General features: G+C 43.5%; 1 protein-coding gene across 4 annotated transcripts in view; it reads left to right on the top strand.

Moving 5' to 3' along the window:
- The window catches only part of NTMT2 (N-terminal Xaa-Pro-Lys N-methyltransferase 2), a 38,335-nt gene that overhangs the window by 7,078 nt on the left and 19,050 nt on the right, over positions 1–12,207 (top strand). The window contains exon 1 of one of the 4 annotated variants that reach the window (XM_009939253.2): positions 9,374–9,616. The exons of the other annotated variants lie outside the window; for them this stretch is intronic. Within the exon in view, the coding sequence (XP_009937555.1) occupies positions 9,382–9,616 (235 nt within the window). The 5' untranslated portion in view covers positions 9,374–9,381. Of the gene's footprint in view, positions 1–9,373; positions 9,617–12,207 lie in introns of those variants that run through there. 4 annotated transcript variants of the gene reach the window in all.

The following is a 12,207-nucleotide window of genomic DNA, read 5'->3' as shown; positions in this document are numbered from 1 at the left end:
ATATTCATCTGTATGGGCACAGACTAGCACATAGGTGTGTAACTCAGGATTTTCCGTAGAACTGGAAAACGCAGTTGTCACTGGTGTGCTTTGTGGGCAGAGTGGGATAATGCTAGATTACTCTAGCCCATCCACAGACTGTAGGCATTTTGCTATGGGGATTTGTGGTCGCTTCCTCACATCAGTACATTTTAGACAGACACAGAAAGTGTGAAATACATAAATAAAAAATGTTATATCCTACAAAACTCCAACATTGGCCTTTGTATAGATTTCTGAGTTTTATTTTTTGCCCTCCATACAAAACTCAATTCACCGTTGGATTTCAGATTTCAACGTTAACATACTAAAGTTGTCCTTAGTTCACCCAGCTCTGGCTAAGTATTGCATCTTGTATGATTCTTCAGATTTCCCTGGAACCTAGGGGCATATTAGTTGTCGTGGCAAGGCACAGCGAGGTGAGTTAATTAATAGCATTCCAACATATCCTGGGCTTTATTGGCTAGTAGTGAAGAATCCCAGAAGAAGGAAAGCACTGCAATTGTGCCAGATCCATCCTGTGTTTCCTATAGTTTCCTGAATTTTTTTCATACATGCTATATTGTCTCAATGCCAGTCTTCATGGTCTCTGAAATTAAAAGCATTCCTCATAAAGGGGATTATGAGATTAAAAATATTGCTCATAAAGAACACGTTGATCCTCACTGGGAGGATGATAGACGTAAAACCATCAAATTACTGATGTCACCAAATAAAACTAATTCAGGAGATAACGGAGCATTTATAAAGAAATAGTGGGGATGTGTTAGATTTACAAACTGTAAGAACTTTCCTTCCCAGTATGCTCGTTCTTCATTTATCATTTTATAATAAGAAAACCCCTTAAACTTTAAGTTAGTTTCATACAAATGTCACATACTAGCTTTCTTGCTAATCCAGAGGAAATATTATCCTAGTGGTCCCTGAGGTCCAATGTCTAGGTGTTGGATACATGATAAACTTACTTGAAGCTTTCTTAGTGAGATATAGTCCTCTGGAGACAGCTGTGGATTTAATTTTTCAAGCTTTAGTACAACCTAACCCCTTAAACATAAGATTTAAGTTTCCCTTGTCAAGTCACTTAAGAATTTCTTCTTTTATTTTACTCTTTTTTTCTTTCCTTCTCTGCTACTTGCCCAGACTTCTAATCCCCAGCCTCTGGAGGAGACATTTAACCATCTCGATCTTTTCATGTCTTGATTATTTTTTGGTTCCAAAGGACAACACACAGACATTTGGCTTTTGACTGGTTCAAGTCTGAGAGCTCAGAAAACACAGAAAGAGGAAATAGAGATAGAAAGTATTCATGCAAAGCAAATAGTTTCCAGGCTTGATCATTTAGGTTTCTACTTTCAGTTCTGGACAAAGGTGTTTTTTGCAGATTTTGAGCCTCTCCTCTGTGTAAGAGCGGTATTTCCCAAGAAGAGGTGTGTTTATAGTCTTTGCAATCCATGTTCCCATGTGTTTATGCTGTCCAGGAGTTGGGCTTAATTTGGTATTCTTGTCCCTTGATAATTATCACTTGGTTTTCCAGAAACTGAGTTTAATGTTCCAAGGTATGCACAGGAATTAACTGCATAGTTCCTGGTATCGTGAAACTCCACTCAACTCGGAGACGATTTAAGGATGAAGGCTATCCAAGCCAGCAGTGTCATAGATGCACTGTGTCTGAAACGCAGGGGTGTATACTTGTGATACTTTTACTCATCTAGTGAAAATGCTGCTTACAGTTTCTGACACCCTCTAATTTCCCCAGTGTGCAACACTGCCCTGGCTTCTACCAGACAGTTCCTTCTCAGGAGCTAAAGGTGGGAGAGGCCTTTCAAGGTCACTTGTCAGTTTTGTTCCCTACAGTCAACTTTTCTTTTTTACTTTCAGCTTGTTTTCTTTTGGCTTCCTCAGGAAATTAGTTTATTGTGCCTTACCCATGCGTTCATCGGGTCTCTTCTTTCTCTCTCTAATAACTTCATGACATGTTGGCCAAGCTCAATGACCATTGAAAGATGTGCACAGAGTTTGGAAGTTAATTAAGTTTCTAGAGGTTTTTGTGCTCTGACTGCCAGCTGAATGAGAGAGACCCATGATAGGGACTGTGCTGAGGGAGAGTTAAGCAGAGTTCAGCTCTTTGGCAGCAGTGAGGGGTCAGTCCCTCCATGCATGCTAGCCAGCCAGCACAGATGAAGGGGCTGGCCAAGCTGTCGCGGAGCAGCGCCGGCCTGGCTGCAGCACAGGCAGTTTCTTGTCCGGGGTGGATCTTTCACGACAGATGCCAAGTCAGAGAAGTTATGGGGCTTATTTCAGGTAGAAGCAGTTAAGACACAAATCTAAAAGAAACTAAGCATCCTGTTGCTCTAGGGCTCGCAGAGCAACACATTTTCCAGTCTAATTTTAACTGCCCTAACAAAAAGGATGTTCTCCACCACTGCTGTGAAATGTGCTGCTGTACTAGGTCAGGGAAATGCTAATCTGATGTTTGCCGTCCTAGCCAACAGCAGGGAGGGATCCACAGATCTCCAGATCTGAAAGCCTGGACCTTTATGTTTCACCCTCTCTAAGAAGGGAAGCATACTGCAGAAGTTTAAATGATTTCTCTAACCCGTGGTCTGCATGAATCACTTCTTCTACAGATCAGTTGTTATGTGTTGCACTCTCTGCTTCCTCAGGTTGGAGCTTCTGTTTTGTCATGATGTTCACACTCCAGAGAAAGGCTGTCCCCTCCTGGCATCACCACTCGTGTCCCGTCGCATCACTGGCGTGTACACTGGTGTACCCAGGATGGGGGCCTTCGTGCCTGGGCTTTTTAAGAGTTAAGCAAAAAAGTCTGGTCTGGCTCTGTGCAGAAGCAGCACAGAAGTGCTAAAAACCAGCCAAAAAACATTTCTTAGCTGATGGGTTTAGACTGTTTCCCTAGGCACTGCTGCCATTTGCTGTCAGAGACAGGATAACTGGGCAAGATGCTTTTTGGTCTGAGCAGACTGGTCAGTCATATGCCTTAGGTAGGAAGGATCCAGCTGAGAGGAAGTGGAAGGGCATGTTTTTCTGGCAGCGCTATGTGAAGAAGGAACTTTGATGGTGTTGCTTGCTGTCTTGCTTTTGCTTTGGAATTGAAAATAAAGCTTTAAGAGACTTTTTACTCAAGAATTTCTGTCAGTTGCATGCCAGAGCTGAAAGAGATTAAGACTAACTTATCTCCCACTTGCCCAGTTCTCCCACTGTTTTTTCTGTATTGCTTTCTGTGCTGTTTCCTGAGTGTGCAACATCCTCTTTATCCTGGCTCACCAAACCACTATCCCCTCTGGTCACTCCTTAAAACTCTCTTCTTATGTGCAGTCCACAACAGCTGAGACAGCCAGTCTCCAGACCCCCTTCCTCCTTGGTTACGTAGCTGTGCCTGCATTCTTAAACACAGAGCTATGGGGGATACGAACTATGCACACACGCACAAGGCTACAGCTAACTTGTGCCTGCATTTTCCAAAACCCACAAACCCTGCCACTCGGCCAGAAGGAGATATTTTTTTAGCTTTCACCTAGAAAAGGAGCTTTTTCATGCGCTTGAGCCAACAGAGGGCAATATATGCAAAATTCAATATTGAGAAGAAATGCTTTTAAAAGATGACTCTAAGCAGCCCAGCCCTTACTGTATCTGGAGTCACATATCACAGTGAAAGGCGGCATTCCACACTGGACCTAAAACCTTCTCAGGCTCCATCAATTAAACCACCGCATATGGGGTGGAAGAGACTCAGCAAGGAACTCTCACTAGGGTTCAATGAAAACCAGATGTTGTGGGCACAGCTGTCATGCTTCTTATCAAGAACAACAGAGCAGCCCCTGCTGCAGTTTAATCAGGAACCCCGCCCTTCCTTCCCTTCAGCCCCGGCACTACTGAGAGTCCCTAACCAGAACCAAACAAAATCCTCACGGCCAAACCATGCAGGAGTCCTCCCCAAATATCGCTATTTACGTTAGCATACTGTTTATGGATCTCCAAATCAGGGTCCTGCTGTGACTGTTGCCGTGCTTGAGACATGATGAGGCAGGCTGCTGCTCCTACCTAAGAGTCGCTTCACTCACTCCCTTAAAAATGTAATTTAGTGTTGGCTCCAGAGCTAGAAGGATTAGAGGAAAAGAGCTGTGTATTCCCTCCATAGGGATAAAGCGCTGGCCAATTTCATTTACATGAATTGTAATGTATTTACCCATAGGGCTCACACGCTGTGTTTTGTTGCTTTAGATGGTATTCCAGATTGCTAAATTCCAGCTGTATAAATGATAACAGATTGTTGCTGTGACTGCACCCGTGAAAGTGCACGGGAATTGTGCAGGATATGCCCTGAAGGGCGTGAGTCATCCTGACCTACCTTCCTCTGCTTTGGAAATGTGGTTCAAAGCAAGGGTTTCTTATGAGAGATCAGAAGTCCTATCCAAAGGTTGGGTCTTTGCCCAAGGACCTGTTTTTCTCTGCATTTCCTTGGGTCCTTTTGCTACAGAGTGATTTTGCCAGACTGACTAGTCTACTGGTGACAACAAAGTTATTATTGTTTGTACTTGTAAATGATACACTGAAACCAAGTTAACCTAAATGTAATTACAAATAAACAAATAAAGAAGTGGAAGAGGGAAATAGCCCTGCAAAGAAAACAAAGCATGTTGTTTGGCCTGACGCAGAATTTTTTTTCGGGTGAGAAAAGAGAAATATTTCAGTTTCTCATCAACCCAAAACACTATTTTTTCTCAATTTCACACTCAAAACCAAATTATTTTCACAGTAATACTTCTGAAGTCTGCTGAGCCTAATTGGAGCCATGAGTGGAGTTTAGGTGGGTGAGGATTGTGACTAAGAGTTTTGGACTTCAACAAGTCAGACAATTAGTGCATCCACTGTCATATTACTGTTTCCCAGCTTGACACCCAGACACTGGCGTACACTGTTGCTCTGAATAAGCCACCAAAGCTGCAGCCAGAACGATACAGGCAGTTGCTTTTCTGGCTGCAGCAAAGTCAGTTGTAAAGTTTGTCACCTGCCATCCAACCTGCAGCTGTTCTCACTGTCCTCATAACTGCACATGTGCTTTCTGCCTGTGCCTCTTCTTGCAAAATGATCCTGTGGTTTTCAGGAACTTTAAAAAACTTGTTGGCAAAGATAAAACAAAAATTACTTGCTTTAACCGTGTCTATTCCTGACAGCATGTGCCAGGCATGAGTGTGAGGGAAAAGAATTAATATACAGGCCTTTTTTAAGATAAAGAGACATCTTACAGCAATCCTGATGGTGTGTCTGTGTGGAAATCAGATTGCGTACCAGGTGTTCTGTAAGCAGAGCACAGTAATTTAAAGGCAAAGTTGACCCTTTGTGACCTGCATATGTGGAGCTAGTGTACATGTTTTTATTTTTCTCTTCTGTGCAGCTGATGTGTTTCAGAAGTAGTGTGTAGAGCTCAGATTGGCAGAGACAAGTAGTTACCTACTAATGTCAAAGTCCAACTTCTCTTTAAATACCCTGATACTCCAACAAACAGATCTTCCTTGGATCTTGCAGTGACTCATCATAAGCCATCTGATACCTTATTTTAAACCTGCTACTCTCAAGCGGAGGTCAGCTGCAGGTATTTTAACAAGAAGCCGCGCTAGCTTATCCTTCATTTTAATCTGTGATAAACACAATGTCCTAGAACTACCTGATCTCATGGGGAGGAAGAAGACGACAGATGGAGGAACTATTTGTTTAGCAACTGAAGGACAAACACATTCTCCTTTTAGACCAGAAGCTGTTTGAGGCAGTGACTGTCATACATTATGGCTGTGCCTACTGTTATTTTAGTGTAGGGCTTCAGTTTATCCAGAGGTCCAGACTCTCCAGTGGCTCTACTAGCAACAAAAAGGCTGGCTTTCTGCCTCATCTTCAGAAAGAGTCAAATGGCGATTTGGGAAAGGAAACTACAGTAGAGAAGTCAGTTTACTCACATTTCAGCAGTGACTCTACAAATACTATAGGCGCCATCGTGCCCATACTCAAGTCCTACTTTTCTTGTTGATGGAGATGTAGTGTATATATTAGTGGATTAATTTTTTGAGGCTTCTGGGTAGATCGGTACCACTCCTGCTCAGAATATGGGCTTAGGAGATAGCATGAAGCAAGCAGAGTTGTGAGTTATTCTTTGCAAGACACATTGAGACACTGCTGTTGACAAATTGGCAGAGAATATAGCATCCACTTTTTGAAAAGAACCTGCATTTTCTGTGGCCTTTTCCAGGCACTTCTGGGCACAAATCTGTGTTTCTGCCTAACCTTTGACAGCAATAGGAAGTGCTTTGAAAGTGCTTTAAAAGGCTTGATGATGTTGTGATTCACCTGCTTAGCTGCACTAGTATCTGAGTGGGTTTTCACAGTTACTCTTAGATTATAGAGCTACTGGGAGCAGGGCCTTAGTCTTGATTACATGCAAACAGAATAAATAGAATTGGTGTTTATGCGGCCTTCTGTAGACCTTCACTCTTTTTTGCATGGGGTGGGACTACTGTGAGTCAAAACCACCACCAGTTTATCAAAACCAGTTATAACCAGCATTCAGCCTGAAAAACTAATCCTGTGAACTGTTGTTTCTGACAGATTTATGTTGGATGGTTGAGAATGGTAGATTAGAGAGGTGCAGATGTACCCATGCCTGTTCCTGCTGATGGGTTTTATGGTATCTCAGAAAAGCAAAACTCACTTTGCTGAGTGACACCAGGACGAGACCTGTCTCTCTACCCCATCTACTGTTTTGGTGCAAGCTTTGAAGTAGTTCTGGGATTTGTTTGAGACAGATAGATAGGTTTAAATGTTTCGTGGTGGGGTAATAAAAGTCATAGACAGAGACATACACAACATGACTGCACATATCTTTTTTCCTAAGGAAAGTGGGCTAGGAGTACGCTATGAGAAGATCACTTGCAGGGCATCAAAAAGATAGGGAGTGACCCTGAAATATGCCCTGTTTTCCATGTGTATGTATTCACTGTCATAATTGGCCAGATTCTCAAAGGGTGTAAATCGAGAGAGCTTCACTGGAGTCACAGTCGCTGGGGTGCTTCGCAGGCACTGGGGAACCCAAATATGCTGCTCCAAAGAGAAAGTTAAGCCCCGCCTGTGCACAGAAAGCCAGAGAAACAGTGCCTTTTTCTGCCTTTGCACTTCACATCCTCCTAGCGCATGTGAAAGCCCCAGCCCCTGTGGACTTTATGAGTGTGCCTTCATGACTTCATGAGCCTGGTGCTTCTCATAACTACATAACCAGGAAGAAATTCAAGGATGAGTTATTTCAAGGGCTTTGGTGCAGTGGCACTAGAGCTGCGCTGATCACTCTCATGATCCCACTCTCCCTACCCCATCCTCAGCTGCACACTTCTGCGTCCCTTCTTGCACTTTTCTGGCAATTGTAAGCTCTGCACTGAGCTGGTTCACAGTGCTGGCCAGATGGAAAAGGCACTGATGCAGCAAGCTGAAACGGCCCAGCAGGGTCGCCAACAACAGGAATACATGAGCAGGGAAGGGGTGGGAGCATAGAAACATAATCTTCCAGTACTTAGATTACCTTTGACTGTCATCGAACCCCCTCCAGCACACCTCTCTGACAGGACACAGGGAGGAGATCTGCATTACTGGTAAGGCCACTGTGTAGTGTGGCTGTATGGTTACCACACCGCCGTCCCAGGTGGGTGTTCCAGCCCCCACATTGTAGCACATGACAAATTCCCTTGTGTCAGCTGTGGGCTGGATTGGGGAACTGATCCCACTTGAAAGAAAAATCAGTATATTTTTCTGAATAAGATTAATTCACTGATCCGTTCACCGACATGTTTGCACGATAATGTAGACTGGAACAGCTGGGGGAGCAGCGTGCCAGTGCACTTAGGTGTGAGTGAGTAGTACAGGATGGTAGCTGGTCAAACAAGAAAGGCAGTAATACCCAGGGATGTTTTTGCCCCTAGATACTTTTAATAAGGAGTATCAAAGCAGAGACAGAGAGATTGACTGCTCCAAGGAAGTGAGTCATGTTGGAAAATATGCTTGAATTGATGCATTTCTAAATGCTGCTTGGCATCATCGGTAGCCAAATTACTAGCGATTTTCCTTGGTGGAGGCTTGGTCTTCTTTGTTCTGCTCTCAGAAGCTTGATCAGATGTTTGTTGGGAGTTGCCATACTGCTCAGGACATATGGCAGCCCTTTTGCATTGAAAACATTCAACTTTCTGGTCATGTGTTTCTGCGTTATAGTGTGCCTACGCTGCAGACAGCTGGAATAAACTGCTTCAAAAGGGGAAAGCCTCATGAGCACAGTGTGTGGAGGTCAGTGCAGTCGGTACAAAGCCCCCATCCCCTTGCTGGGTACCTTTGCAACGCAGGAGGCTTGAAGCTGTACCACACTGCGTGCCTGAACTACCAAGAGGCAAACAAGGTTTTGGAGCAGGACCTGTCTCTCCTTGTCCCTTGAGGGCCTGATCCTCCTCTGGGATGGGATATACTTATGATATACAGTACGCTGCAGCAGCTTAGCATTTTCCATCCTAGAAGCACTTCAGCTTCTCACCCTACTAGAATTTTGCCCAAGTGGCCTAAACCTCCTTCTCTTTTCCAGCCAATATATTTTTCTAAGTTTGTTAATGCGTATCCTTTTGTTCTTCTATGTATTTTGTTAGCTAAAGCAAAAAGCTCTTACCCTTCCCTGGCTTTATCATTCCTGTGTTCCCAGACAGCAATTTCTTCCAGCTAGCCTTTGCTGATGAGGTAGCCTATACCATTTAAACAGATTAAATGAACCCGGGCAGGTTGTAATGCATAGAGAGTGGCTTGCCCTGCCATACACAGTGGCAAAGCATGAAGCTGAATCTGTTGCTTTCTCTTTGCTTGCTATAATCACAATTTGTTAGGATACACAGTTTGTCTTGAGGCATGTCCATGTTCTGTCTTCTGGCCTTCCTCTTGGGTGTCCTGGACTGAAACACAAATAGCAAGGAAGAGACAGAGAAACAAAATCACCCTGTGAGATATAAAAGAGGGAGACAGGAGATCCTGGATAATATCTGAGTTCCTTTGAAGTGAAGGCTGAATAGATTAGGAAAAGTGTAATTGAATTAACGCCACTCTTTTTTGGAGTAGATATACTTTTACCCTGGCTAAGCAATTTCCTGGTTGAGGAAAAAGCAGCACCTGCTCATTTCAGAGCACGACACTCCAGAGATTACGCTGAGCCAGTGCCAACAGCCAGCATTTCTCACTCCCTTCTCGCCCGCCTCCGCCCCCTGCACTGCTCTAGACACACACCCCGATATAGAATGACAGCACATTGCCACAATTTAAATGACGCTGCCTCTGCCTCTTTGGAAGGACAGAGAGCACCAGCCACAGCAACTGCCCACATTTGCAAAAAACGTCTTCATCATGGCTTACAAAGCAGCACATTTGGCCTTTAAGTCGCGTTGGAACAAAACAGATGAAGAACTCTGTCGGCACAGTATGTCCTTCGTCTTGCATACGGCGATCCGAAATGACTTCTTTCAGTGTTACCTCTATCTGCTGGAAAAGCTTCCCCTGGGTGAGTAGCTGGTGGGCAGGAGCATCTGTGTGAGTGTGTGACTGTGTTCCGGAAGAACATATCATGTTAGATGGTAGAGTGCAGACACTTAACAACATTAAGCAGTAGTTTTGAGAAGCCTGGCTAGCGAACTACAGCGCTAGCTAAACCATTCGGTACTCTCTCTCTCAGCTCCCTCTAATTCAGTACCCTGTGGTTTTATGTAAAGTAAAACAAGGGGGGGCAAGGGAAAGACCACAAAAGAAAATTTGGGTTCTGGCTGATGGTTCCTTTTTTTGTCACCATTGATGTAAAACATGCATTGACCTGTTTGGAACTTGGAAGGGCAAATGCAAAACTAGCAGAGCTGACAGGCCTTACTTTCTGTTGCCGGATACCTGTTTTGTTGTCATTCAGTGTGTCCTAAGCCTTGTCATTTATACTGTTTTGGACAAGTGCTGGAAAGGTAATGATTTTTAATTTTTTTTTTAAAGAGTCTTTGTAATCCTGATCTCTGCAGCAGGCTGTATAACATAATGTTTGTTGTCTGGGAGGAAAATGCTTCCAAAATGTTTGTTTATAGCCAGATTTCAGTGAAAGCCTCTGGTACAGCATGCCAAGACATTTTTTTAAGATGCAGAAAATGAATAATAATTTCTTAGGAAAATTTGACCCTGAGTAAGAAACAAAATTTCCCCAGGACAGTATAGCTAAAAAGTAGATTTGACCTGAGTCTGCATTACGTTAGCACATTGAAGCAGAATTATTCAGCCTCCCCTCAATGTTAGAACTGTGGGAATTTAAAATGGGAAGGATGCGTCTGTGCAATCTGTTAAACTGCTCTTGAGTAGTAGAGTGAATGCTTGAGGGCTCTTTCCTAACGGAATGATCCATTTAGGTGAGTGGATTATCTTACCTGATTGTGTGAAACTATACAGACCCCAGTGAGAACTCTGGTCAGGATGGTAGAATTCATAAGTCCGATAAAGAGAAAAAGCATTTTCGTGTTATCGTAGTATTTTGATGTGGCTTTTCAAATGCAGCAATATCTGAAGCTATTTAAAATGAAACATGGAAGATAAATACTCATATCCGTAGTGGTTGGTAGCTGTGAACAATGGAAAGGAATGAAAGATGGAAAGGAGGGAAAGTCAATCATAGGTCAATGGAATCTCAAGAAGTCTATGAAAATGCTATTCTTTCATTTGTTTTGAAAATAAACACGACATATTAGAACTGTGAGTAGGATTTCCTACAGTGTTAACTGTTAGGGTAAGTACTAATAGATAATTTTAAGGCTAGAAGGTACCTTTATGAAAATGTAGGTTAGAGTTTCGTGTAGAAGTTCCTGCATCATGCTTGTAACTTATGACTGGGTCACAGTATGTATATATGAAGACAAAAATACCTTTGTTTAAGGGCTGCAAGTGACTGAGAATCCATCGGTCCATCATTAAGCTGTTTCCAGGCCTAATTGCTTTACTCTTGTAAAACTATGTTTTATTTCTGAAATTTTTGAATTTTATTTGAATTTCCATTCCCAGCCAACAAGCTTTGTAAAATGTTCCTATCAGTCTAAAGATCCCCTCTGCCAGACTTTTCGTGACCTGAGTCATTAAAACGTCTCTAAAGAGCTTACAAGTTTATTGCCAGCCTATCCAAATCAGTCTGACTCCATGGAAAAGATACTGTGAGTCCAGCCTTCATGTGAACATGGAGTATGTCTGTTACTCCAGGGTTATTGTCATGAAGTAAAAGCATGCGTAAGGACAGGTGCTATGGGGTAGCTTGTGCACTGTGAATACACATCCAAGAAACTTCACAGCATGCTAAGATGTCATGGTCTGGATGGGTGGACAGTCAGATGGGTAATAAGTGTTTGGGTGATTGGGCTCAGAAAGTTGTGGTCAAATCTCAAGGTCAGTGGAGTACCACAAGGCTCTGTCCCGGGACCTATCCTGTTTAACATCTTTATCAGTAACCTGGAGGAGGTGAAGGACTGCTTGCTTATCACATTTGCAGATCATGGCCAACTGGTAGGACTTGTCCACAAGTTCTAGGTCAGAGCTGCCATCCAGAGGCACCTAAATAGGCTGGAGGAAAGAGACAGTGGGAACCTAGTGAAATTCAAATTCACTGAAATTCAAAGGCAAATGCCAAGTCCTGTACCTGGAAGGGAAGAACCTCTGGCAACAATACTACGGGATGGGCAGTGGCTGGCCAGGGAGCAGCCCTGCTGATAGGGTTTTGGTAGACAGCAACTGAACATGAACCAGCAGTGTGTCCTGGCAGCAAAGGCGACCAACAGTATCCTGAGCTGTATTAACAAAAGCATAGCTAGTTGATCAAGGGAAGTGATTACCCTCTTTTACGCAGCAGTCATTAGACCATATGTGTGGAGTCTTGAACTCCCAATGCAGGAAATGACATGGAGTGAGTTGGGTGGCCTCCAAGGTGATGAGGGAACTGGAGCACATGCCCTGTGAAGAGAGACTGAGGGAATGGGGCATGTTCAGCCAGAAGAGACAGCTTCAGGAAGACCACATATCAACCTGCCAGTACCTACAAGAAGATCAATAAGATGGAGCTGAGCTCTGCACAGCGGTGTGAGG

Source organism: Opisthocomus hoazin, chromosome 6 (genome assembly GCF_030867145.1).
Source record: "Opisthocomus hoazin isolate bOpiHoa1 chromosome 6, bOpiHoa1.hap1, whole genome shotgun sequence".
Taxonomy (NCBI): domain Eukaryota; kingdom Metazoa; phylum Chordata; class Aves; order Opisthocomiformes; family Opisthocomidae; genus Opisthocomus; species Opisthocomus hoazin.
The sequence above is the reverse complement of the archived record's forward strand: the minus strand, read 5'-3'. Positions and strand labels throughout refer to the sequence as shown.